The following is a 27,526-nucleotide window of genomic DNA, read 5'->3' as shown; positions in this document are numbered from 1 at the left end:
GTAAGATCTTAGCCAAACTCAGCAGTCAGTACAGTTACGAATCATGCACACGTGGCAATGACACGGCCGTTGGTTATGTACTCGGTGTAAGCTTCAGGGCCCAGTTGTTTGAAAGTGTATTAGCTAATACCGGTATGAAGTCAGTTATTATATGTAAGATCTTAGCCAAACTCAGCAGCCAGTACAGTTACGAATCATGCACACGTGGCAATGACACGGCCGTTGGTTATGTACTCGGTGTAAGCTTCAGGGCCAGTAGTTTGAAAGTGTATTAGCTAATACCGGTATGAAGTCAGTTATTATATTTAAGATCTTAGCCAAACTCAGCAGTCAGTACAGTTACGAATCATGCACACGTGGCAATGACATGGCCGTTGGTTATGTACTCGGTGTAAGCTTCAGGGCCCAGTTGTTTGAAAGTGTATTAGCTAATACCGGTATGAAGTCAGTTATTATATTTAAGATCTTAGCCAAACTCAGCAGCCAGTACAGTTACGAATCATGCACACGTGGCAATGACACGGCTGTACTCGGTGTAAACTTCAGGGCCCAGTTGTTTGAAAGTGTATTAGCTAACACTGGTATTTAGTCATTTTATATTTAAGATTTTAGCTAAACTCTGCGGCCAATGCAGCTCTTCAAATTCAAAGTAACACTTGGTTTAAAGTTAAGTCTCATATTAAACTTTCAGACATTTTTGACCATGGGCATTTGGACATTATTTTTTTTTTGGCATTGAGACCGCTGAGAACTCTGTCAACTGTCCCAGGCCAGCTAACGACTGAGACTCTGAACCCTCATATTTTTTCCATCGATGACCCTGACTGCCACTCTATAATGGCAATATAATAACCAATCAAATGTTTTTAATTTGTTTTTAGTTCTTATATTAATAAAGAAAAAGCAAAAGTGTCAAGATAATTAAAATTGTGGTTTTAAATGATCTGGCAAGTTAGTAAAACAGTGAGTGAGTATACAGTAAGTAAAATACACAGACATTCTGTCATTTTGTACAATGACCCCGCCATTTCGCGTTTCAGCTCACAGAAGGAAGCATTGATTTTGTTTCCGGTGCCCCATGGACAGCTATGTGTCCCATCTCCTCCCCGTACGGTATCCCTGTGCCCATTTTCCCAATGGTTGGACGTATCAGATGTCGTATTCTCTATAACAAGAAGTAAAAAGTGTAGTATATTAAAACTGATTGCAAAGATGTTAAACAGTAATACTGGTTACCAATGTATACCAGGACAGACAAAGCACAAAAACAAGACACAATAATACGTATAAGAGGCACAAAAGAGACGTATACGTCAAGAATTGTGTTATTTACGATAATCAATATTCACAAAGGTCATCAGCGACAGAACACCCCCTCTTGCTGCCGTGTTTTACATGTATGCACAGCGTGAGTAAATACATGCATTCCCTTTTGAGATACCTTCTTTAATATTTACCTTAATGCTGATTCCAACAAACAAGAGCCTAAGCTGTGAATATGTTACTGTAAAAATTACTTCTTAGGATATTACCCTTAACATTTACAATCATATATTCTACCTGTTACTGCTCGCCGACGCTGGGGGTCCATGTATAACACACGCTACGCTTGTACTTTTTACACGCGAGCTAAAAATGTGCCTCACGACCAAGGACAAGAAGAGCCCCATTCCAAGAACAACAGCAAAACCGGCCTCCCACATGGGAGTCATTCTTTCCTATGGCTTCAGGCATGACGTCATTAATTCTGGTGCTTAGCATGACGTCATTAATTCTGGTGCTTAGCATGACGTCATTAATTCTGGTGCTTAGCATGATGTCATTAATTGTGGCGCTTAGCGTCTGCGTTTCATACTGCTAAAGATCTGAGGAGGTCATGAGATGCTAAGCATACAGATAAGTGACGTCATGCGCTAAAGAGCGGCTACGCTCACGTAGAACTGTTCGCCGAAGCTAAAAAAAAGCCAATCTCATGGAGAGTAACTTAATTTGCCAGATATCTGGAGAGGTGTAATGACTTCCTCCGGATTCCGCCTGGTTTCCTCCACTTCTACAGAAAACCTTTTTTTATGTAAGAAATATGTTCTTCTGTGTAAATAAATAATTTATTTATTTGATTCGTGCTTTACGACGCACTCAAGAACATTTCACTAATACCACGACGATCAGCATTATGGTGGGAGGAAACTAGACAGAGACCGCGGGAAATCCACGACTATCCACACGTTTGGAGCTGAGAAGTATTAACTAATGTATCAATGATGGTTTCATAGGCATAGACATAGAAATGAAAGCACATTCTATACACTTGGTAATTGTAAATAAATGCCAGCCATTGTTATGCATTTAATTACACATTCCATCATGCTGAGCGTCAAGCGAGGGAAGTGTACGTTATAATCAAACATTCAGCGCACTGCGAGCGTGCCTCTTTTCATGATTAAAAAAAAAAAAACGAGAATGCGTATATGCTACCTCGAGTAAGCTCCCTTTTTCTTTCATCAGCCCGTATATCATGACTACAGGGACAGGTACTGAGCTACTCAGTGCCAAGATCCAGCCGAATACGTTTGTCCACTCAGGATATTCGTACTCGCCGTATTTGGGAGATCGAAACTTGACCATGGCGACAATTAGTGCTCCCTGGAATGAAACAAATCAAAACATTAATGTACTGTTGTATAGTAGCAGGTGCCAAATTAACATTTAATCCATAATGGTCGGTATCAATAAATCATTTATCGATCTCAATAAATGAATTATCGATATCGATAAATGCTTCTTTCTATCGATAATTCAGCCTTTTTAGCGGTTTGATAATTACTGGTTTGTTTGGGTTTTTTTGTTTTTTTGGCAAACTTTTTTTACGTGAAGTTTCAAAATTTTACAGAAATTGAGCGAAATCAATGGAATTCGCCAAAATCTTCATACTAGTACCTGTATCATTTGCTGCATTAAAAAAAAACGACCTCCGTAAGACGCCACAGATTCCGCTGCTTTCCTTTCCCGATGACTGATCCTGATACTTCGGACATCGGAACTACAGACATTTTCTCTTAGGCTCTGTTTAGTACCAACGTACAGGGAGCAGTCATTTCCATTTAAACTAAACTGGAAACACCATTATTATCTATAACGATAATCCATTTATCGCTTTCGATAATTCTCAGTCAATTGTTAAATTGGCCCCTCCATACTACAGAACAAGTTTGGAAATAATAAGTATCAGTTTTTTTTTTAAATTAAACGACGTGTTTGTGTTTAACGTAGTATGTCTGACTGATGTAAATCCAGGACATCGGGATCACGAAGTGTTCTTAGATTTAAGTCAAAAATTTCAATTCACTTTACACTTGAGTATCGGGTCCTTAACGAGGTCAAACTATTGCTTGGCACGGTATATCCAGGGTAAGTTATTGTGAAACAAATTTCACTTAAACTAACGGAAAGAACTTACCAAGTTTAATGATTAACAATTTGACTTCAGTCTAAGATCGCTTTGTGATCCCGTGGCCTGATGTTTGAGGTAGTTCATCACAAAAATTACTCACCAACATGCAAAAGGGCACCAGAAATCTCCAGGATATCTTCATAAAGCGTAGTTGCCAGTGGGAAGCGAACGTTCCCATTTCTTTTATGTTAGCTACAAATCTGTCTGCACCTTTGCAAAAAAAAAGAGATTTTGCGAGGATTTGTATCTAAGAATAAAAAATATCATGGATACGTGTCATGAACAATTATTTTTGTAATTAGTCGTCTGCACGGTTGGTATTTCCAACAGATTTCAATCAGCTAACACAGAATTATTTAGAAATGGCACGAAAACAATTTAATCTTATTTGAAGACCTCAGATTTGATTTGAAATTACGTTCACAGGTTTATAAAGACACATCTCTTCTGTTTGTCACTACATAAATGTCAGTACATACGGAAGTAATACCACTGTTCAGGCGTCCATTTTCGATTTATGTCCATATTTAAACGGCTCCATATGTCTCCTACATCCTATGTAATATGTATGTGTAAAATTTCATATTTAAATATGTATAGACACACTGACGTAATCAACTGAAGATATATAACTTCAAGTCTCCTTGGACATTATTAGCATCAAACAAGATATACAACTTTGATAGTCTCTATACATACTGATGAACATCAGTAACTTGTCTGAATGTCTAAATATCAATCATATCCAAAAAATAACGTTTCCTTGGTTACCGTCTTACCAAACACCCAGCCAATGACAATACTCTCGCAGGATACAACAGCGAGTATGGTGAAGAACGAGGCGTACCAGTCGATGATCTGGAAGATGTAAATACCGCCCTGCAAATAGCGAAATGACTATTTATTTACTCTGCCAGGTTTCCTCCCACCATAATGCTGGCCGCCGTCGTATAAGTGAAATATTCTTGAGTACGGCGTAAAACACCAATCAAATAAATAAATAAATCAAATATGATTCTATGCGTTGAAACAGACATAAGTATACCAGCCGTCAACCAATAAGGATGTTTCCTTTCAATAATCGCGAGGCCAATTTCCAAAACGACGCTTACCAAAGAACTAAGAAAGTATCTAAAGTACGAAACCTGGACGGAATCATACAAAGAGAAGCGATCAACAGTTTTCAAAGATGTAAGAAAGACACAAGGCATGCTCCAGGCGACTGATTGAAATCAGAATTCAAATCGTGTACCATGCTAGAATATCAGTTGTCGATAACAAAATATGTATCTCAGTTGAGCTTTGATTGCATCTGTTCATATATCCAAAGTGGCGAAAGTCTTTTATATGTTATTAGGTTGTTTTGGTGGAAGTGAAATATGGACTCAGTTTGTCTTCATTGTTAGAACTTGTGGCTTTTCAATACATTGTTAGAAGTAAAAAAAAAATCACGCCACGCATTAAAACGAAAATGATCAAATCTGTGAATAACGTACCCGAGTTATGAATGGTAAAGTCAAGAATATGGAGAACAGAAGCACCACAAAGACCAATAGAGGTTGCTTCTTTCCTAGACTCTTCGGATACATGTCTGTTAGTCCAGTAGTCACCGTCTTGATCATGGCAAACTGCGGAAACAACAACAACAAGGTTGTGACATTTCTCACCCCAACCCCTTCGGTACAATACCCTCGTAAGGTTCTTCAAACATCCAATTTCTCCTTTAATAGAGTACAAACTGAAGGTAGAAGAGAGGCATCACAATTTTTCACTTCAGATTAAACACTGCGGTAGATTGACAACTTACAATAATTTAACGATTTTCTTCAATACCGTTCTTTCAACGATTCGTGATTAATCGATAATTCCACAAAAACCTGTAATTCTTACCTGCGTATCCAATCCAAGGAAAAGCAAGAGCAGGAAAAAACAGGCTGCCCAGAGATGGGGCACAGGCATAGTGGCTATGACTTGAGGGTAGGTGATAAACGACAAACCAGGACCTAAACACAGATATATCTTTGTATTACTTCATCTGATACCTTTGATTTAAACGTGTTCATTTTCCTTCACATATACACAATAAGCCACAGGCTTATAGCGTGTGACATTCGTAGAAATTTCTACATCATTTTTTTCCTGAGTAACAACATATATTTTGCCATTATTATTGCCACACACACACACACACACACACACACACATACATACACACACACACACAGACACACACACACACACACACACACACACACACACACACACACACACACACACACACACACACACACACACACACACATATATATATATATATATATATATATATATATATATATATATATATGCATATGATATATCTGATAGTTTTACGTCCTACTTAAGGATATTTTCATAATAGTTAAACAGATTTCCGTTTTACACAAGGACATTTATGTTGTGCACCATGACATTTCCGTTGGAATTAAGGACATTTTAAAATAAAGGAGTAATTCGGAGTATTGAAGGCATAGTTGATTTCACCTACTCTCTTCTGTACCCTGATCCTGATCATCTTGATGATGGCACAAAATAGAGTAGCCGAAATATAGACCATCTATGCCTTCAATACTCCCAGTTACTTTCCTTCTATTTAAGCACAACTGACTTGTGGAACAACTGGTTTAAGGACATTTTCTGAAACGACTCTTTAGGTAGAATTATATGCCGCCCAAATATCTGGATGGCCAGATAAGCTATATGGAGGGTAGCCCATCAGTCAAGGTTCCTTTTCGTCTCATTATGCTTGTTTGACCATTAATTTGAAAATATATCTTTTGACACATGAACCATCAGTTATTTTAAGACGGCAAGAAACTTTTTACAAGGAGAATATAAAGAAGCTGAAAAGCTGATTTCTAAGATGTCGTAAGACAATGAGGTCATTTCAGACACATTTTTGTCAGGATATAAAATTATGCGCCTATAAACCTGAAATCAATTTGCTTGTAATCAACGTTCATCACAACATTAGACTGGGTTATTTTAAGTTATTAATAAACACCCTTTCTTGTTACATGTACATGCCTTTACTCGTGATATCATTGTCTTGAAAAACTTCGTTCCCGCAGTTTCTTTAAAATGCTTTTCACTGTAAGCGACTTAAAAACCCCTGTCACTAACTAAGTGGCACGTGCACGTCAGCGCGCGCAGACGTTCACACTTGCCTGTGGTGAAGACGTCAGACACGTTCTCTCCCGTTTGGTGAGCGATGCAGCCGACACCAGCGAATACCACAGCACCACACAACACCGAAGTGATGGTGTCGGCCAGAGCCACGATGATAGAATCCCTGAAAGGAGATTGATACAACAACACTAACTTTCTCAAGAAATATCGCAATTATATTCCGAACGTTCCACGGCTTGTCAGCATATACTTGCTTGGACTCGCTTGCGCAGAACATGCTTAGCCTTACATGGGCGTAACTGAAATGACATAAGCTCTGTAGGAAATAAGTTGACATGAAAATTACGTATTCATAACGTTAAAAGAGCTTCGAGCAAATGCAGTCTGATCCTTTACCTATACTCTGTTTCTTTTAAAATCAGTCATACCAGAATTGCCTTTAGTCAGCGACGCGTAACCAGCTCTAAACATGGATAACTTGAAAGTCTATATTCTGAAGAAACTGAAGCTAAAAAACTTTTTTGTAATTCAAAATGCCAGGTCATGCTGACTTCCTCTCCGGCCGTGCGTGAGAAGGTCTGCAGCAACCTGCTGATGATCGTGGTTTTCCCCTGTGCTCTGCCTGGTTTCCTCCCACCATAATGCTGGCTATCAGTGAAATATTGTGGGGAACGGCGTAAAACACCAATCAAATAAATAAGTAATCTAATTTATAATGTTAAACTGCTTCAGCTCGGTTTCGACGGCAAGAAATCTTTAACTCTGGTGACGTCCATATTATTTAAAAAAACAGTGGCATACTGGATATTGGGCGGAGTATAAATATGTCAAATATGTTTTGACGAAAAGCGACACTAGTTGCCTTAACTCCTATCGACTTTAATTTAAAGCCTCTTTTTGACTCTGCCATACTGGACATTGTTCACACGTTTTAGTGTGATATAACTTTCATAAATGAATTTTGTTTTATCCCTTGTGGTATATTATCTGACGGCAATATGGTTTTAGAATTCGGCGTTGGGAAATTCTGTTACAAAAACAATGTATTCACAGACAGTACTGTAAGCTGTGTTACTGTGTGGAGTTTGTGCAGCTATTAAAACAAATTACTCTCCAGGCCCATTGTCCAACATGTCACTTGTTTAATTGCAATAATATTGATGTACAGCATAACCATGAGTAGAGCTTGAATACGTGCCACTAACGAAAGGTAATTTTGGTAGCCAGTATGACTGATTTTACTGACGGCTGAATGCAAGCGAGTTGGTGAAAGAAATGGACTTTAACACCCCTAACATCGTTGGTATTACGCTTAGCCTTACCTGTACCAGTTATGATGGAAAGGGTTATAGCTGGAGAGGTTAATGAGTCCGCCCCAGCCAGGGCCCAGGGAATAAAACACCTGGAGAAACGCTTCCAGCCAGGTCTGTAAAAGCAAAGAGGAATGGTGTTGGAAAACACAGAAGATATTGCTCATGAGAGTACGGAGGGTGTGAGGTGAGGGAGAGGGGGGGGGGGTAGTATGCGGTATTACACGGTGTGAAAAGATATGTAACATGAAAGACTACAGCTTGGAGAGTAAACAAATAGTCACACGTACCCAGTGAATTCCTCAGCTAGGGTTCGATTACGGCAAATTACACGTACCCTTGCAGCAGGGCTTAAGCAGTATAAGGTAATGGTAATTACAATATGTTTGACGTCATATGGGTAAAGTTACTTAAATGCTGAGGTTAAAATGTTAAAAGCAACATTGAGTATTGTTTATCTCAATACTAAGGTCATCAATTAGGAACATCCTTTGCAGATGGGTACATACTGCTATGTGTATTAATTCACGAGTTCGGCACAGATACTTGAATGATATACTAGTATATGCACTTATACACCATTTCGGCACAGACACCTCAATTGTAAGCAGTGGATATATGTTTGTCATCTTTCAATAATTAAAAAACTTTGATAGCGTTTATGTAAATATTGTTTAACCCTTTTCATAATGTGTAACCATGGAAATCCTACACCAAGCGATTTACACAGGGCCTGAATTTAATTACCCTGGAGTGGGACGTACCTGAAATCTCATGACCTTATCCCATCTGGGGGTGATGTAATACATGAGACCGTCTGTGGAACCTTCCCGAGTCATGAGCCAGGCCAACAAGAGGACTAACAGGATGAACGGAGCAGTCGCTGTGATGTACACCGCCTGTAAATTCAACACAGAACACACGGCTTAGACTATACAATTCTGGACGGCTCACTTTCTCTGTCTTAAGTTTTTCAGTAATTCTGGACCAGTGGTGTTTAATAAATTACATTTAACATCAGTGCATTTTTTTTTACCTAATACTGCTTAAGCCATGGTGCTAGGGGCGTGTAATTTGCTTCTATTAAAGGGCATTTTACATGGTACGTGTAATCATTTTACCATTTATCTCACCGTCGTCCATGCCCTGGTCTTGCTCTCCATACTGTTAGTTTTGTTATATTAACTCCATTGGAGTCGACACCAACATGCTACAAATCTGGAGAAAGCAATTCCATTTACTACTGTCAATAACAGAAGCCATATTAATTCCAGAGGACTCAATACGAAGATTTCGAATTGGATATAGACCACAATTATAAACTTCCTGGTTCGCTTCCGAGCAAAATGTAGTTCATGTTAATTGAAGCACGCACTAATTTGGGAGATATTTGCATATTTCTTTGCAGATGTCTCCCCTTTAGTTGGTATCATCCAGTGTACATCCATGTTCTAGGGTCAAAATTCAGCCATCATCCCCCCTCCATATTTTACCAGCAAGACGACTTGCTCATTTAGTGGCTTCCCGGGAGGACTGGATCTAGGTGAAGAATCAATTCCAGGTAAGATTTATCATCTAAAGAGCCTGTGGTTTCCTTTAAATCCAGGAAAGGTGGACATATAACTTTTACAGCCTTTGATATATATGAACGTCAATCTGCTACCTTGGAAAAGTAGGAAGGCTAACTTGAAAAAGTGTGAAACATCGGGTTGGTAAAGTCAATTTATTGCAACAGCTACCTTTAACCGCACAACAGATATCACCACGACTGTTTTAGGTTCCCATTACTTCTTCAGCCATAACACTTACAATTCTGGATGATTCAATTCCTTTGAAGATGCACACGTAAACAAGAGCAAATGCCGCTATGGTGGCCAGAAGCAGATGCCATCTGATATGTCCAGGGTCTTCCAGGCCAGTCGAAATGTCCAAAACGTTGTACCTGAATTCGAAAAGGGAACAAAGATTAGGCAATGTTTAATGACTAAAAACTACCCAGGTAAATTCCCGACCCATTGAAGCATGATGCTGGTTGTCCAGAGAGAATCTTCAGTAGCACAGAAATGCCCGCTGCCATTTAGGTCCCCAGCGATATCGCTACAAAACAGATACAGGAAAGATAGATCACCGGATGATCATGGTAAAAGAACCATCGCCTCTGAAAGTGAACTCACCAACGCCGACTTCGGATGCCTGACCAGCCACCCGCTCAGGTATGCCGTAGGTATAACTGGGTTGACTTTCTTACCTTACACTTAGCTTTGGTGTTAAGCGCAACAGTAAGTGGCGTTTCAACAATGTCACGACAATTATAGTGGGTACTTATGACGTTTTACAAACGAACAACGCTACAAAGAACTAAAGTTATTGCTTTTTCAGTGTCCTTTGATAGTGTTTTTGCACGTTGAGAGTACTCGCTCTGTACCTATTAAAGAATGCTTTTGTTGTTGACTAGGAAGTATTTCTAAACGGCATTAGATGGAAGGGAAAATGCAAAGGCATGACAGAGAGTAAAATGCACATCATTTTGTATCCGAAGAAATAAAACAGAGAGAGAGGATTATGTTGGAAATGGAGATTGCGTAAGCTGCGTATATCTTAAAGGCCATTACATTGTTGAAATGCCACTTTCATGCTGTGTCTTACAACAGTCAATATCAGAAGCTAGGTGATATCTGTTTCTCTTCAGTTCCATCTTTCATGTATGAACCCTGACCTCCAAAACTCCTCTGTTGCTAAGTAACCGGACACATTTGAAGATGTTGCCGTGGAGGTTACATTTGTGGCATTGTCATCTGTTTCGGTAAACAAAGGAATGCAGGAAATGGTGTTCCATGAGTTGTCGCACGTCGTCCATGGCAAGATGGGCATGAAACACATTGCCACAAAATAAAGAACCCAGGCAAGAATAACCATATAGTATAGAAAGCCGATATACGCCAAAAGTGTGATGGATACTCCCAGACCTGCAAAAAGATAAATATATAAACCAATTAATGGATGGGAACAAAACGTTGACGGGGCAGGGGTGGAGGGATTTGCTCATCACAACGGCAAAAGAAAACATAAAACACAGTCATTTTCCGCTCGGTGGTTCCCAAACGTTTCCAGCAGAAGAATGCGACTGACATTAGTTCATTTCTACATAAAACAGTCAGAAAAAAAACATTTTTTCTCGACCACTGGAAGAGATTACAAAACCATGTGTAAAATGTTTTGGCTTAATATGAAACACACTCGTTGTCTTCCAAAGAAAACTGAACTTGAAGTTTAAAATCAATAACAAACGACCTGTCTTCGGTGACTTTATAACATGTGCATGATCAACTGGACTGAAGAAAAACTCTTACCAAACATTTCTTACCGAAATCCCGCACACAGCTATTCTAACAATGAAAAAATGTTACTTTGGTTACATGCCCATCCCATTAGAAATCAGAGTTTGACTTAAACTCAACATGACCGCCGATGATCGGCAATTAATGGCGTAATTAATTTGCTGAACGTAAACATCACAGTAATGATGACTAAGTGGGTCGGGGATCTAAGACATCTCTCACATTTTGAAGATCCTTTAAACAATGCAGGATTTAATGATTTGTATACACTGTTGCCACCATATGGTTGAAATATTGCCGACTTGGCGTTATCCATGATCTTTCATTCTTTCTGGAAACAACTGGCCCAGAACAAAAGGAATCTTCCATTTGTCCCATAATTCTCTAATTCGCCCACAAATCTTGTCTGCCCTATTAATTTTTTTTAATTTATCTAGGGATCTTTTGTTGCTCTCAAGAAGATAATTTAAAGTAATAAAAGAACCATAAAATAGGTTCCATTTAAATTATCTAATTCACCGGAGAACACTGCCGTGAGCTGCATAACGACGATAAAATTAATCAACTAAGGCTGCCGTATGTACTGTTAGAATTTTCCAATTCTCCAATTTGAACGAATTTTACGGTCTGTTTCAGAATAAAGTTTTAATCCAACAATACCACACAATAAGACCAAAAAGATCATGAAGAAAAAACACTACCGTTGGTTCCATTTTATGGTTCCAATTCAGAAAAATAAAGCAGCACTTGGTTCCATTATAAAGTTCTAATTCAACCAAATAACCCTGCCATCAGCATCTGTATACGGATCTAATTCCCAAGCCTATGTTCCATTACGAGATTTTTATTCACCAAAAAGCCGGTCGTCTGTCCCTTATATGTTTTTGCTTGATTGATTGATTGTTTTGATTGGTGTTTTACGCCCTACTCAAAAATATCTGATTGAATCTCCAAATAAATCTCCCTACCCTTGGAACGTTGTACGGATCAATTTCGTGATACCTACCTTTGAACAGAGGACACATGTTGAAGATGAGAAGAGGGCTGAGCTGGTAATATTGGCCGAACGATGTCTCCATCCACGTTACTGGGATCCCAATAACCACGGCGAACAAGATATAGGGAATGAGAAATGCTCCTGGAAGAGAACCGAACATTACATGAAAAACACGAAGGTCACGTGAGGAAAATTTATATACGAGTAAAGAAAACCAACAAACGCCAATTGCTACATGTGATATGTATTTTCATTATTTGGTAAATTAGCTATTATTTTTATAAATCTGAATGGTGTTTCGCCCCTTACTCGCTAATATTTATGCATAGTTGAAGAAAAATACAACTTTCGTGTTATAAATTTCAACTCTTTATGAGGACATACGCTTTATATAATGATCATTTAAATTTTGTCCAATTTGGATGTCTCCTTTTGTTACATTGCGATGAAAATGTGAACATCATGGCTGATTGCAGCTTGTCTTATTCTGCTGTGATAATGTGACCAAGAAATGCACACAGTGTGCTATTTGCTTGCAGTCATGTGGATCTCACTGTGTTTTTGATTGCTTTCTTAAGAGTCTTCTGAACCCAAAATAATATGGTACACGTGGAAAGAAATGGGAGACTAAGCTCCAAACAGTAAACTGTCAGTCTTGCAACAATTTGGTTTTGAATTACGCCTCGTAACTATGGACTCTTGTACCACAACATAAGTGTCTTAGATCTACAATTAGGCGCTTTAATTTGAAGTGCATTTTTGGGAGGTGCCAGTGTATGTTTAACCCGGTGGGCCTGGATCTGTGCGTCGAAACAGGTATTCGTGTACCAGTCGTCAACCATAATAGGCTTTCTGGGACAATGTCGCGAGACCAGTTTCCAAAACAACGTTCAACCCAAAGTACCTAAGAATGTCAAGTAAGAAATTAAGACGGATTCCAATGAAACCGGAAAGGCGCAATCTTCTCCAGTCAGTAATATATTTAGCATCGATCCAAATGGTGAACAAAATCAGTTTTTAACTTGGTTGAAAATTGCATTAAAGATGAAGTGATTGCAACTGTTGATACATTCAATGTGGCGATTTTATGAGATCACCTAGCCCCAGAGGTTAGATGGAATTAGACATAATTATAAAGGAGAGCCCAAGATATTCTAGATACATATAAATTCACGGTGGTGCACATAACCTCTGCACACCAATATAACGACAGATTAGAATAACTTTACACATTAAATCAAATGTTTCCCTTTTAAATACATTCCGGTTACAATTGATAAGATTTGGCGTTTATTCAAAAAGGTTATGTTTATTATAGCAACTTTGTGAAATATTTACACAATAATGCTGTTTCGTTTAATACAAATAGTTCAGTACATATGACATTGTGATGCTAAGTGCAATAAGCTGAGAAACATCAAAAGACTAAAGGTGTTTACTCTGTAAGCATATCTCTTTAAACGCTTGTACGTGTTTATCAGTTGTCACTTGTGTCAAAAGGTGTGAAATACATTTTTCGTGTGAAATCTCATTACTCATTATTACCACAGAACAATCTGTCGTCTCATTATTACCACAGAACAATCTGTCGTCTCATTATTACCACAGAACAATCTGTCGTCTGACGAGCATGGAGTAGTTTTATCATAATGGGTTTGTCATGTGTATAGTTACCTGCAGTGGGTAAACAATGCTGATGAACATATTAAAATTTCATACTTATACGCACAATATTACACTCGTGGCATTCGATTATACAAATGTACAGTTATTTATGTCAAAGGTATTTTCTAATATATCAGTCAAGAGTATACAGGCATCCTAAAATCTTGGTCACGACCGGTGCCTATATATGTGAAATGGATCGAGTCTCTCTCTCTCTCTCTCTCTCTCTCTCTCTCTCTCTCTCTCTCTCTCTCTCTCTCTCTCTTTTTGGAACTTTAATTTTTAAATTAAAATATAAACCAGAATAACGTGTCAGAGAATAGTTTATTTTGCGCAACGCACGCAGTATACAAATATTAAGCGTTCTACGCCATAATCAAAAGGTTTCGTGTAGGAAATAACCCAGTTTCAAAACTGCCATTGTATAGCCAACTATGAACCGGGTCAAACCGGCCCAGATTATAAAACATAATACACATCCACAGAGCACAATTATATCCAGCCACCTGCTGAGAGATCCCATTACTGTAACAGCAGCTATCACATTTGTTATTCATCCGCCAACAGGCCATGTAGATCCAGGCTAGGAAAACCTCTTCACAAGCTTTGACAAACGTAATCCAGGCTGCGGGATTACTTTTTTTCTGAGTTATGTAAGACTACAGCGTCTGAGCTCTGTTATTCTCGGGGTTATTGATTAGTGAAGTAGCACATCACATACTAGTCTTTGGGCCGACTCCAGCACGTGGCAGAGCTCAGGTCAGACAAGGTTGTTTTGAAGATTATATAGCCGCGCGCCAACGAATGCATTTACATCGCGTGATCCGCAAACAAAACAAAATCGATAACCCCCTTAAACTCGCAGTAATTCACGTTTTTCAATTTTTCAGTTCAATGGTTTGCACCTAAGATACAGCACACAAATTATTCAATCTATATTATGCACTTTCACAAATATGCCAGCCTTCTGTGTCTTCACTTGATTGGTAGATGTCATAGCAACCAGGTAAACATCCGAGGCGCTTAATGCGACATTTCACGCATTCGTCGTTAAAGTTGTTCCCCTTTTTATAACTATTTCACGTGTGCTACTGATATCTTCAAGAACATTGTCTTGTGTTACTTATACACGTGAAATATGAAAGTCTTACATTTAAATATTCGAGATAATTACGCATTTAGAAGGGTTATGGCTTTTTATTTTTTACGATGAACATGATATAGAGGTCATTCATGTATGTAAAGTTACAAAAAAAATCACGCCATAGAATTTGCTTTGTAAGGTGTGGACTTATACCCATAAGATGGCACTCTAACCTATTTATTTATTTATTTATTTATTTATTTATTAGATTGATGTTTTACGCCGTACTCAAGAATATTTCGCTCATACCACGGCGGCCAGCATTATGGTGAGAGGAAACCGGGCAGAGTTCGGGGGAAACGCAAGATCATCCGCAGGTTGCTGATAGACCTTCTCTAGTACGGCCAGTGAGGAAGCCAGCATGAGCTGAACTCATAGCGACCACATTGGTGAGAGGCTCCTGGGTCATTACGCGGCGCTAGCGCGCTAACCAAATGAGTCACGGAGGCCCCCTCTAACCTATTTAGTATGACTTTCGATCATCGCATGTCAGACGGATGTTTATATTTTATGCTCTTTCAGACGGATTCCAATGAAGTCGGAAATAATATTACTGTTGCACACATGTAAAACGCGGATTGGTGACATCACGTGTTATTGATTGACCTTCAGGTTTGCGGCTACTTTCACAAATCATAGCTGGTAGTCAGTGCGAAATCTAATCTATGCATCGAAACAGGCATTCGTATACCAACTGTAAACCAAATTAAACGTTCCAGTTCAATAATCGAAATTCCAATTCCTAAAACGACCTTTAACACAAACTTTGACACAAAGTATATGAAGTACGAAATTAGGACGGATTCATGCAGACAAAACCTTAATTAAGATTAAGACACAGCGAAACTCGCGTGCATTCTTTACATTTACGTGTCCACTTGTACACCTCCAGTAACCACCTTGTTAACAAAATATTTGACTACTTCAGTTGTTAAGCAATTTCCCGCGGAAAAACCATAACCATACACAGCTTTCTAATTTGGACACTAATTTTAGAGGTCTAATTTGGACTAACATTTTTTCTGATATTAAGAAACACGAACCTTATGCCCTACATGCCAACTTTTAGGGAATTTTAATCAACATTTAAGCTTTGAATTTGTCAGCAATATTCCTCATAATTGGTTATTTTTTTAGGGTGTGCTGTTATTTGCGCCTATAAGAGGTATCAAAATGCCATTATATTTTACCCTCACAGCCCCATAAGCACAGGGGGCCTGCTTTTCACTTTCCAGTTTTTTTATTTTGTTTGACAATAGCTCAGACTTTCCTTTGTCAGTTCTTTGCTGCATTGTACTGTTCCCTTTACACATGAACACTGTGAACTGTTCTGCCCTGCCCATATATTTGCGAGAAACAGAGCAGCGACGACAGTGTGATACCAGGTAAATGGTCACATGTAACCTGTGAAATATGGTCTTTTGTCACTTTACCTCATGGTTTTATTCACACTAAATAAATACAGCTGCAATGAAATTCGGATTAAATACACGTGTGTCCTGAAAGCATACGGCATCCGGATCGATATCGCAATATAGATTTACAAAAAAGTAGTCCCTCACCTCCGCCATTTCTCATCGCCAGGTAAGGAAACCGCCATAACACCCCCATGCCGACGGAATAACCCACAAGGGACAGAACGAACTCAACTGGTCGTTTCCAATGTCCACGCCTGACCCCCTGTTCGCTGTCGGTCTCACCCATGATGCCTCTAATCGTTGGTATAACCTGTAAAACGCCAGATGTTAATAAATCAGTGCCGAACTGCAAGTGCACATAAACCAAGGAATGAAACGGATGGTTAGAATTATTAGGACGTGTCAGGGTATATCATGCATTGTGATTACACTTAGTTACACTAATTTTTGACCTCATATATTCATTGGAAATTTTTCAGAACGTAAACTGCAGATTAGAGAGACTAAAGTCAGTACCGGTACATAACATAATTATTACGTGTATACGTAACTGCCATGGTGGACGCACACGTAACTACCATGGAAACCATATGCAAAACTACCTACGTGACCAGTATTGTAATTACATCACCGCGGTAGTCGGATACACGTAACGTTACTTTTTGTGTGTAAGACTCACTCCGAATCACCCCAAACACATGTGAAATCAAAATGCACATTGAGGTAGCTAAGTATTTACCCGTTGCTGTCTCAGAGTGGGAACACGGTGCGCTCTCTGCTGCTTGCCCTTCTTTTGTGGCCTTGGCTGTGACAATGTATAAGTCCTGTGAGTATAGGTATGGCTGGATATCGTCCTGGATCAGGTACCTTGCTGTAAGCTCTGACCTTCAGTTTGTTGCATTCAGAATCTCCTATAGGGTTCAACAATGGCACGTGCGCATAGGAGAGACCCAAGAATATTTAATAACCTATGGTGTAGCGGCTGCAAAGGTACTTGGCTTACGTACCGTAGATACGGGTATAATTTACTACTAGTGCTGCATATTTGCTAACTCAAACGTGTAAAACCTGGTTTTTACATTAAGCGACTGATTGGTCAATGTGGTTGCAGGTACAAATCCAGCTCTCGTTGGCTGGGCTGAGGCTTTAAGTCCTTCCCCCTAACCGCCGTGGAATAAGTGAAAGATTAATGAGTACGGTGTCAATCACTAATCAAGAATTGAAACAGTAAATAAATAAAGAAAAACTTACTTCTGTATTGTGTAATCCGGGTACCCCATCTAGCAGCTTGAAGAAACACTCTAAACGCGAAAAGTCTCTGAAATCTTAGTACGCTTCGCCGTCCACTACTTCCAAACCGGAAAGCAAAACCTTTGTGGGGTAAATATTCTGTATAAAAGACGCAGAGACGTTGACTGTTGGGCAGAATTACCGTGGTGATTCGCCTTTTAAAGATTAACGGCAAATACACTCTGTGTCCTCCAAGTGCATCATTTCCTATCTACTTGCAGACTTCTAAGAAAACACAAAACCGAATCGATACGACATATCACATTTTGTCAGGACAGCAATACAAATATCGTGTCTTGATAGCCGTTTGTTGATACACTTTGCCGTCAGAACCGGAGCTTGTTTCACAAAACCAATTCATCTTCTGCGCAAAACAAAATAGCTGAAGATGGGTAATGACTCTTGACATATATTGTACTGCAGCACCACGTGTAGTCAGCTATCAACATTTGATCAACTTGATGAATATCTTTATTTATTTTAATTTGGATTGCAGAGTCCAAAACAGTTTTGTGAAACATGCGTGTACTTTTTTTTATTATTATTACATGAGAATGGCACGTGCCGAGCTATTAACCACTTGAAATATTCGCTTTTCAGCTAAAGGGCAGTGCACGAAAGTCAACAAGGAAAGATGCTCTGTAGCAGAAAATCTCAATGCCTCCTTCCCTCAGTACCAATGTCCGTATTCCCAACAATCCATCCTCTTTGTTGACTACGTTTTAACTTCCACAACGGCCACTAGCAAGGAATGTTGATTTTTCAGTTTAATTATTCTGGGTTAAGATTTTATTCTCACTCCTCGTGTATCATTTTCAGCAACTTGCATCCCACCAGCCACCTGCTTAAGCAGAAATAGGTTTAATGTACGCGGTGGTGTCAACAGCTAAGTATTAGGCGTCACAGGTCTAGATTTACTAAAAAATTACGTTTAAGACACATTCCTGAACTTGACTGGTCTTCTCCAGAGCAGATACTAATCCCAAAAGAAGATCAACTACATGTATATTGAGACAGCGACCCAGCAGGTTGATAAGACTAACTTATCTTAGGCTCAAACTGTGTAATCTGTTGTTCCTTCTTGCTCTGGAGGCAAACTCTTAACATATCACCCAAACATCGCGACAGAACAATGGTAGATTCAGCTTTTTTTGCGAAAAAATACCCCACCCATTTAAGTTTTTTCCTTTGGTTGTTTTTTTAACACCTTAATTAAAAACATTTTTCTTACGTAGCGTCGGATGAAGCAAACCTTGCCACCTGACCAAGTACCTGTGAAACCGCAAAACGTAAAACAGCTGCCTCACTGGGTGCAGCTGGATTCGAGCCTGCGACCTCGCTGCTAAAGAGCTTACGGTTTGTAAGCAGCAGCGAACAAATTTAGTTATTCAAAATAATTGGGAATTTTACCAAATCAGATGTACCGTGTGAAACACGCTAACAACAAAAATATACCCTGGAAATTATGATTATGTCTGTCAGTCGATGAAACCATGGAAGACAAGAGGGAACAAATTACATTTTGAGCGTAGTCAGTGATAGTACCCTTTTGTGTTATTTGTTATTTGATTGATGTTTTACGCCTTACTCAAGAATATTTCACTTATACGACGGCGGCCAGCATTATGGTGGGAGGAAACCGGGCAGAGCCCGGGGGAAACCCACGACCATCCGCAGGTTGCTGCAGACCTTCCCACTTACGACCGGAGAGGAAGCCAGCATGAGCTAGACTTGCACTCACAGCGACCGCATTGGTGAGAGACTTCTGGGTCATTACGCTGTGCTAGCGCGGTAACCGGCTGAGCCACGGAGGCCCCACCCTTTTGTGTGCGAGTGTTCTTATGGTTATTATAAAAGGGCACACCACAGAAAGTAAACCTTGAGCAGCGACGACAGTACGATGTATATCAGGAGCCGTGGAACGTTTTAAAATTTGGTGTGGGTTTTGGGGTGGGGGGTGGGGAGTTGATGAGGCACCGGAAGAAGTATAATAGCCTATGAGGCGTGGGTCCAACTGATAACGGCATAAACCCACGGCTGCAGTACCTTCCCAAATACCACAGGCTCCTGGGTCATCGACTACGGAGGCCCAAGAGCATGGCTTTTAAATCCATCTACATAAATAGTTTAAGCATTATGTTACAGTCAATGCGTTCATATTTTTAACTCACTGGTGTAAACCTACATTTCCGTAAATGTGAAACTGGTGCCGTGAACCTTACCCAGACTGTCAAACAAACATGACTGACGTGATGGAAAATTTTCTGCTAAAATGGGCCAACTGTTCTGCTCTGTAAACGTCTAACAGTGTTATCTCTGTGATGGTGCAAATCAATATGGGCTGTATATATGCAGCAAATCTCCGGGTTACTTACCTTAAACTGGACTACTATAAATTGCATCCAAACTTCTAGTTCAACTTTGCCCTTTATTTTGAGAAATTTTAGTGCACAGTTTTCGTGGACTTTCTATTTTCGTGGGAATACAAAACATACACGAGTTTTGAAATTATGTGACACCTCTACTTCGTTGTTGTCGCTGCTACTAAGGATGGCTTTCTTTGTGTTCTTAAACGTAGGGGACATTTTGTAAAATGTGTATGAGTAATTATACTGTGCAATATTTAAGGTGTTCAGTTGCTACTGTGGAACGTCCATGATGGCAAGGGCGTGTACTTTGCTGCTTTTTGTGGCATGTACATGAACAATCCCTTACAGACTTATCTCATGAACAAACTGACAATTAAGAGACCATTTTACACCGGCTTCGTGTGACAATTTGCCAACTATCATTACACTGTCTTCGGTGCTCTGGTTTTACTCTCTTTGCTAAGACTTTTATATCCCTTTAACCAAAACACCATCCTCACCCTTCCGCTCTGTTAGGAGATACCAAAATATTTCAACTAAAATTCCTCACACATTTTAGAGTAGAATGGGATTTCTTTAAATAAAGTCCTACAATATACCTCAAGATGTTTTTTTTTCCAGATGTGCTTGAATAAAATAAGCTTTAATTGTTAAAAATATCGTAAAATGTGTACGACTTGAAATTTGTCGCCATTACGCATTGCGGGAAGACAGCAAATGTCTGATGTCATTGCGCTCTATCATTAATTATTTGTTCTATTCCATTACATTAGACAATATATTGTTATATTTTATTTTGTTATTGTTCGGTTATAATGGGATCTGTGTTTGTATCGTTTGTATTTTGACGGAAACAGATGGCCAGTTTGACAGCAGCCTGTACATGTGAGATAATTCATTTGCTATATAGGTTTGTTATCAACAAACCTGCATAAATGTCAGATTTTATGATAATTCCTGCATGATATTTTGATCTCTTTATTTTGATTGGAGTTTTACGCCGCAGGCAAGAATATTTCACCGAATCGACGACAACCAGCATTATGGTGGTGAAAAATCTGGACAGAGCCCGGGGGGGTACCCACGACCATGCACAGTGTGCCGCAAGATTTTCCCACATGCGACAGGTGGAAGCCAGCATGAGCTGGACTTGAATTCACAGCGATCGTATTGATGAAAAACTCTCAGGCCATTTTGCTGCTCCAGCACGTTAATAACCAAGCCAAGATATTCTTGCATATATGTGAAAACATTTGTCTGAATTGGACAAAATAGTTCGAAATAATCACGATGGTGGGAAAAATAATGTCATCAGTATACCATATTCCTTATGATTGTCGAATATAATTAAGAGAGAAAAAAAGAACAACGACGACAGTGCAATAGGTCAGTGTAATAAATGCTCACACGTAAGCAGTGAAATACGGCCTCTTGTCAGTTTACCTCAGTTAAGGTTTTATTCACTGTTCATGAAAATACACAAATAGTAGGAGATCAGACACCCCCTAGGACCATGGCTTAAGCAGAGTTAGGTAAAAAAAATGCATTGATGTTAATTGCAATATAGTACATATGATTGGTCTAGAATTACTCAAAATGCTGTGTTCTAATCACATTTTACATACAATAAGATTGAAATAAAATTCAGATATTAAGCCATCACAAATAAAAAAAACCTGAATTCGCCTCGAATATTATGTTGTGATTTATGCTAGGATATTTAACCGTGTGTTCCACCGCATATTTGGGGTCACCCAAGCGTACACGTCCATATGTTTTGTTTTTTTTTTCTTTCGTGTTTTTGTGAGAGATGAACTGGGGCAATAGATTTTCTTTTACTGAAATATAGGTCATACCCAAACCTTAACTCGTGTCACAGTCTTCTTTGTTGCGGTCGCACTGCCTCGAACACGCTTATCTCGTCGTATCTCAGTCTCTTACAAATGTTATATTTTCTCTCTCTTTTTTGTAATTTTAGTTACAGAATAAGCCTAAATATACAGATTTCGTTGACGCTCACATGGTTGAGGTGTAAATCAGTCCCTCAAACGCTAATATCCCAAACGTCAACCATGTTATCTACTATTCAAGTTTCCTGCATTATTGATATTTACTTTATTTATCTTAGCAAGTTATACATTTCTAGAAAATAGGATAATCTCAATTTGAGTAAACAAGAAAAACAATTAGCCTGTTCATGGGGTGCCACGATAACGCCGTAGAGGCGTTTTGCGTGACGAACTGTTACAACAAAAGTTAAACTGAAAAGAGACTGTATTTCACCGGTTACGTGTGATCATTAGTCAGCTGTTACACTGTCGTCGCTGCTCTGGTTTTACTCTCTATGCTGTACGTCTATCACACCGCCGTCACTCCTCTGGTTTTACTCTCTATGCTGTACGTCTATCACACCGCCGTCGCTGCTCTGGTCTTACTCTCTATGTTGTACGTCTATCACACTGTCGTCGCTGCTCTGGTCTTACTCTCTATGTTGTACGTCTATCACACTGTCGTCGCTGCTCTGGTCTTAGTCTCTATGCTGTACGTCTATCACACTGTCGTCGCTGCTCTGGTTTTACTCTCTATGCTGTACGTCTATCACACCGCCGTCACTCCTCTGGTTTTACTCTCTATGCTGTACGTCTATCACACTGTCGTCGCTACTCTGATTTTACTCTCTATGCTGTACGTCTATCACACCGCCGTCACTCCTCTGGTTTTACTCTCTATGCTGTACGTCTATCACACCGCCGTCGCTGCTCTGGTCTTACTCTCTATGCTGTACGTCTATCACAGTGTCGTCGCTGCTCTGGTCTTACTCTCTATGTTGTACGTCTATCACACTGTCGTCGCTGCTCTGGTCTTAGTCTCTATGCTGTACGTCTATCACACTGTCGTCGCTTCTCTGGTTTTACTCTCTATGCTGTACGTCTACCACACCGCCGTCACTCCTCTGGTTTTACTCTCTATGCTGTACGTCTATCACACCGCCGTCGCTGCTCTGGTCTTACTCTCTATGCTGTTCGTCTAGCACACTGTCGTCGCTGCTCTGGTCTTACTCTCTATGCTGTACGTCTATCACACCGCCGTCACTCCTCTGGTTTTACTCTCTATGCTGTACGTCTATCACACCGCCGTCGCTGCTCTGGTTTTACTCTGTATGCTGTACGTCTATCACACTGCCATCGCTGCTCTGGTTTTACTCTCTATGCTGTACGTCTACCACACTGTCGTCGCTTCTCTGGTTTTACTCTCTATGCTGTACGTCTATCACACCGCCGTCACTCCTCTGGTTTTACTCTCTATGCTGTACGTCTATCACACTGTCGTCGCTTCTCTGGTTTTACTCTCTACGCTGTACGTCTATCACACCCCCGTCACTCCTCTGGTTTTACTCTCTATGCTGTACGTCTATCATACTGTCGTCGCTTCTCTGGTTTTACTCTCTATGCTGTACGTCTATCACACCGCCGTCACTCCTCTGGTTTTACTCTTTATGCTGTACGTCTATCACACCGCCGTCGCTGCTCTGGTCTTACTCTCTATGCTGTACGTCTACCACACTGTCGTCGCTGCTCTGCTCTTACTCTCTATGCTGTACGTCTATCACACCGCCGTCACTCCTCTGGTTTTACTCTCTATGCTGTACGTCTATCACACCGCCGTCGCTGCTCTGGTCTTACTCTCTATGCTGTACGTCTACCACACTGTCGTCGCTGCTCTGGTCTTACTCTCTATGCTGTACGTTTATCACACCGCCGTCACTCCTCTGGTTTTACTCTCTATGCTGTACGTCTATCACACCGCCGTCGCTGCTCTGGTTTTACTCTCTATGCTGTACGTCTATCACACTGCCATCGCTGCTCTGGTTTTACTCTCTATGCTGTTCGTCTACCACACTGTCGTCGCTTCTCTGGTTTTACTCTCTATGCTGTACGTCTATCACACCGCCGTCACTCCTCTGGTTTTACTCTCTATGCTGTACGTCTATCACACTGTCGTCGCTTCTCTGGTTTTACTCTCTATGCTGTACGTCTATCACACCCCCGTCACTCCTCTGGTTTTACTCTCTATGCTGTACGTTTATCACACTGTCGTCGCTTCTCTGGTTTTACTCTCTATGCTGTACGTCTATCACACCGCCGTCACTCCTCTGGTTTTACTCTTTATGCTGTACGTCTATCACACCGCCGTCACTCCTCTGGTTTTACTCTCTATGCTGTACGTCTATCACACTTTCGTCGCTGCTCTGGTTTTAATCTCTATGCTGTACGTCTTTTATTATCAGTATGTCCAGGAATCTGTTTGTAGTTCATTTGGAATTCCAGTCTGTCAGTCGTTTTCCATATACATTGGACTGGCAATAAAAACTTGCCCGTAGGCCGTTTTCTTCTTCAGATGCCTCATTTGTAAATTGATAAATTTATAATCTAATTGCAAACATTGCATATGATCTGTAGCTTAGTCTTATAGAGTAATTCTAGACCACTGACGTACATCAGGGTTACACGTGGACATTGTAATACATTTGCCGTTGTAATACATTTTTATAAGCCTTAGTCTGTGAAATTTCACACTATAAGCCCGGGGATTTTTTTTTTTTTTTTTTTGACCATCAGCAAAATTGATTTGAACTGACACATACGCGTTGAAATAAAAACCGCTTACCCCAGAACAGATTTGTATTTGCCTGTCACGGTTTGCTATACGCTTAGGTTATATTTTTTTCTTTTATGATCCGTGACATCGTCAGTCATGTCCGGGCGTGCTTGTCTGAGACGTATACCGGAAATGATCAGATCTGTCACTCTGTCTGCACGTATCAGAAACGCACTGAAAATTCGGGGTACATTTTAGTCAAAACTGATTGGTCAGTTCAGTAACATATTGATCAATTAAATAATTTTATGTTTTTATTTATTTATTCGTCATGAAAAATTCGCTCATACGAGGTAGTCTGTTATATTAAAGAGGAAAGAACAGTACACCTCGCTTACAGCGTGTAGAATCTCTGGGCGCTCTGCTTCAATACGCAAGTGGACTTACACCGACATTTCTAAGACTGGAAGGAAACAGCAGCAAGAACATTGATTTATTTACTTATTTGATTTTAGTTTTTAAGCCGTACTTCAGAAAATTTCACTTATATGTACACGCCCTATGCAGGAATCTTCGATATATTGCCGTCCAAGTTAATATTGAAATTATCTCTGTTGTCGTAAAGTCTGCGAGAAAGGAAACCGTTTTGCTCTTTATACAAATATAGCTCCAGATAAGATGTACCATCTAGAGAGTCCGAGGTTTACTTTAAGTCCGGTGAAGGTGGGTACATATCTTTCACAGGCTTTGCTACACATGATCTTGTTAAAACAATAAACTCAAGGGAGGTCGCGAGTTCGAATCTATCTCTCGCTAATTAAGTCGCGGCTTGATGTTACGGCTTTAATCCAGTTTTCTTCACGCAGAAACTTAATTAGTCAAACACTATGGGTGAACCAGTATCAAGGGCGAAGCTAACACAGTCGTAAGGTAAATAGCAGACTGTAAGCTAGTTGTTGAATAATCCTTTTCCGTAAGTAAGTCGGAGGGTCCAAACTGCTGTACACACAAATGTTTTTCAGCTCACATGTATAATCATGCAGTAGGGAATAAGAAAACAGGCAATATTATTACAATGGGCAATAATATACGTTATGTATTGATAAATTTATAATCTAATTGCAAAATAATGGTTAATGTTATATGTGGTGTGTCACTTTCTGTCTCCTATAAAGCTGGTCTCTCTCTCTCTTTTTTTTTTTTTTTTTTTTTTTTGTCGTTATCTTCTTATATTACCTTCACGGGGTGGGGGGGGGTGGGGGGGGGGGGGGGGCTCCGTGGCCGAGATTGTTAGTGTGCCAGCGTAGCGCAATGAACCAGAAGCCTCTCACTAATGCAGTCGCTGTGAATTCAAGTCCAGCTCATGCTGGCTTCCTCTCCGGCTATACGTGGGAAGGCTTTGCAACAACCTGCGGATGGTCGAGGCTTTCCACCGGGCTCTGTCCAGTTTCATCTCACCATAATGTGGCCGCGGTCGTATAAGTGAAGTGTTCTTGAGTAGGGCGTAAAATACCAATCAAATAAATACAGAAATATGTTGCCTTCTCAGCGCAACGGGGTCGACATAATTATGTAAATACACACGTAATTATATCATTTTAACAGAGCGTGATGTTGTTTAACTTAATGGAGATGGTCTTTGGGAATTTAACTCTGGCCTTTGTTTCACCGGTTGACGGCCCGATCTATGATTTAAAATATTTCACCGGAAATCAGCTCTCGCCGGCTGCGGCTATAAGTCAGGGGGTATGTCAGATACCTGCCGAAGGTCGGTGGTTTGTTTTCGAGCAGTCATGTTTCCTAAACAAAAACACTGGACACAATCGTTTAAGGTCCAAGATTCGTGAGTACAGTGTTAAATACCGGTCAGAGAAAAACCAGTTTTTTTCCCTTCGTATAAGCAGATTAATCGAAATAAGGGTGCCTCTGTAGCCGACGAGGGTTAGCGCCAGCACGGTGTAATGACCCAGAGGCCTCTCATGCATACAATCGTTGTGAGGTCAAATCAATCTCATTCCGGCTTCCTCTCCGGCTTACGTGGGGAGATCTGCCAGTACCATATAATACTGGCTGCCGTCGTATAAGTGAAATATTCTTGAGTACGTCGTAAAAACACCAGCCAAATAAATAAATAAATAAATAAAACATTTTCTTTTCCTCCTTATGCATTTCGTGTTGTGACATTTTTTGTACTATTGGTAGTGTGTCAATGAACACAACAAAAAGAAAACATTTCTCCTTCCACCATACTGCTAGCTATGTCTTCTACAGTTGACGCCTACTAATTTACGGACAACAAATCACTAGTTCCGAGTGAACATATAGCTCTTATCGGCCACATTGCATACTATCTTTGTCTTAGTTTTACTCTGTCGTGTAGTTCTTTGTACCATACGCATGACCAAGACGGTCAAAACGTTCGCTCGCTGCAACTGTCAGGCTCATGAACGAAGATGTGTTCGAATCTAGATATCCCTGGTTTTGCGGCGTCAAATCAAGGGGTTTGTCAGGTACCTGCATGATGAAGAGCGTTGACACCATCACCAATAAGCTTGAAGTGAAAACTCTCCAGTAAGGTGTTAAGCACCAATGAATTAATAAATATACGTGTCACACAGTGACAAAACAGAAAACGATGACACATAGGTACGAGTGATAAAATTTTTGTTGTCGTCAGCCCTTTGTTGTCTTCCGGTTACAATCAACAGGGAGTGCCTGTTGATTAAACACAACGTCAGGTGCGGATATTCATACATAACTCAGACGAAAGAAAACTC

At 40.0% G+C, this 27,526-nt stretch overlaps 1 protein-coding gene across 3 annotated transcripts; it reads right to left on the bottom strand.

The window, feature by feature from the left end:
• Nucleotides 1-918: 918 nt before the first annotated feature.
• On the bottom strand, nt 919-17,394 carry LOC135480517 (sodium- and chloride-dependent GABA transporter 1-like). 3 transcript variants are annotated; one of them, XM_064760363.1, is made up of 14 exons: nt 17,231-17,394; nt 16,636-16,801; nt 12,274-12,405; nt 10,646-10,895; nt 9,739-9,871; nt 8,694-8,828; nt 7,942-8,045; nt 6,658-6,782; nt 5,342-5,454; nt 4,948-5,079; nt 4,231-4,330; nt 3,552-3,661; nt 2,476-2,643; nt 919-1,165 (listed from the first exon to the last, which is right to left on the bottom strand). In XM_064760363.1, exons 2-14 carry the CDS (start codon nt 16,775-16,777, stop codon nt 1,037-1,039), a joined length of 1,773 nt encoding a protein of 590 aa, XP_064616433.1. In that variant the 5' UTR covers nt 16,778-16,801; nt 17,231-17,394; the 3' UTR covers nt 919-1,036. The 3 variants fall into 3 exon arrangements, with proteins under 3 accessions (XP_064616433.1, XP_064616435.1, XP_064616434.1); XM_064760365.1 differs by lacking the exons at nt 10,646-10,895; nt 17,231-17,394 and having other exon boundaries at nt 919-1,163; nt 16,636-16,788; XM_064760364.1 differs by lacking the exons at nt 12,274-12,405; nt 16,636-16,801; nt 17,231-17,394 and having other exon boundaries at nt 919-1,163; nt 10,646-11,786.
• Between the last annotated feature and the right edge of the window lie 10,132 nt (nt 17,395-27,526).

The sequence above is a fragment of the Liolophura sinensis genome, chromosome 13, assembly GCF_032854445.1.
Source record: "Liolophura sinensis isolate JHLJ2023 chromosome 13, CUHK_Ljap_v2, whole genome shotgun sequence".
Classification (NCBI taxonomy): domain Eukaryota; kingdom Metazoa; phylum Mollusca; class Polyplacophora; order Chitonida; family Chitonidae; genus Liolophura; species Liolophura sinensis.
Note: the sequence above shows the minus strand (reverse complement) of the source record. Positions and strands in the feature narration are given on the sequence as shown.

Coding starts and splice junctions, on each gene's coding strand:
- LOC135480517 (XM_064760363.1), bottom strand. CDS start 16,777: ATGGGTGAGACCGACAGCGAACAGGGGGTCAGGCGTGGACATTGGAAA. Junction 5,080..5,341: donor TCCTTGGATTGGATACGCAG/GTAAGAATTACA, acceptor TTGTTTCCGCAG/TTTGCCATGATCAAGACGGT. Junction 3,662..4,230: donor TGTCATTGGCTGGGTGTTTG/GTAAGACGGTAA, acceptor TTTTTTGCAAAG/GTGCAGACAGATTTGTAGCT.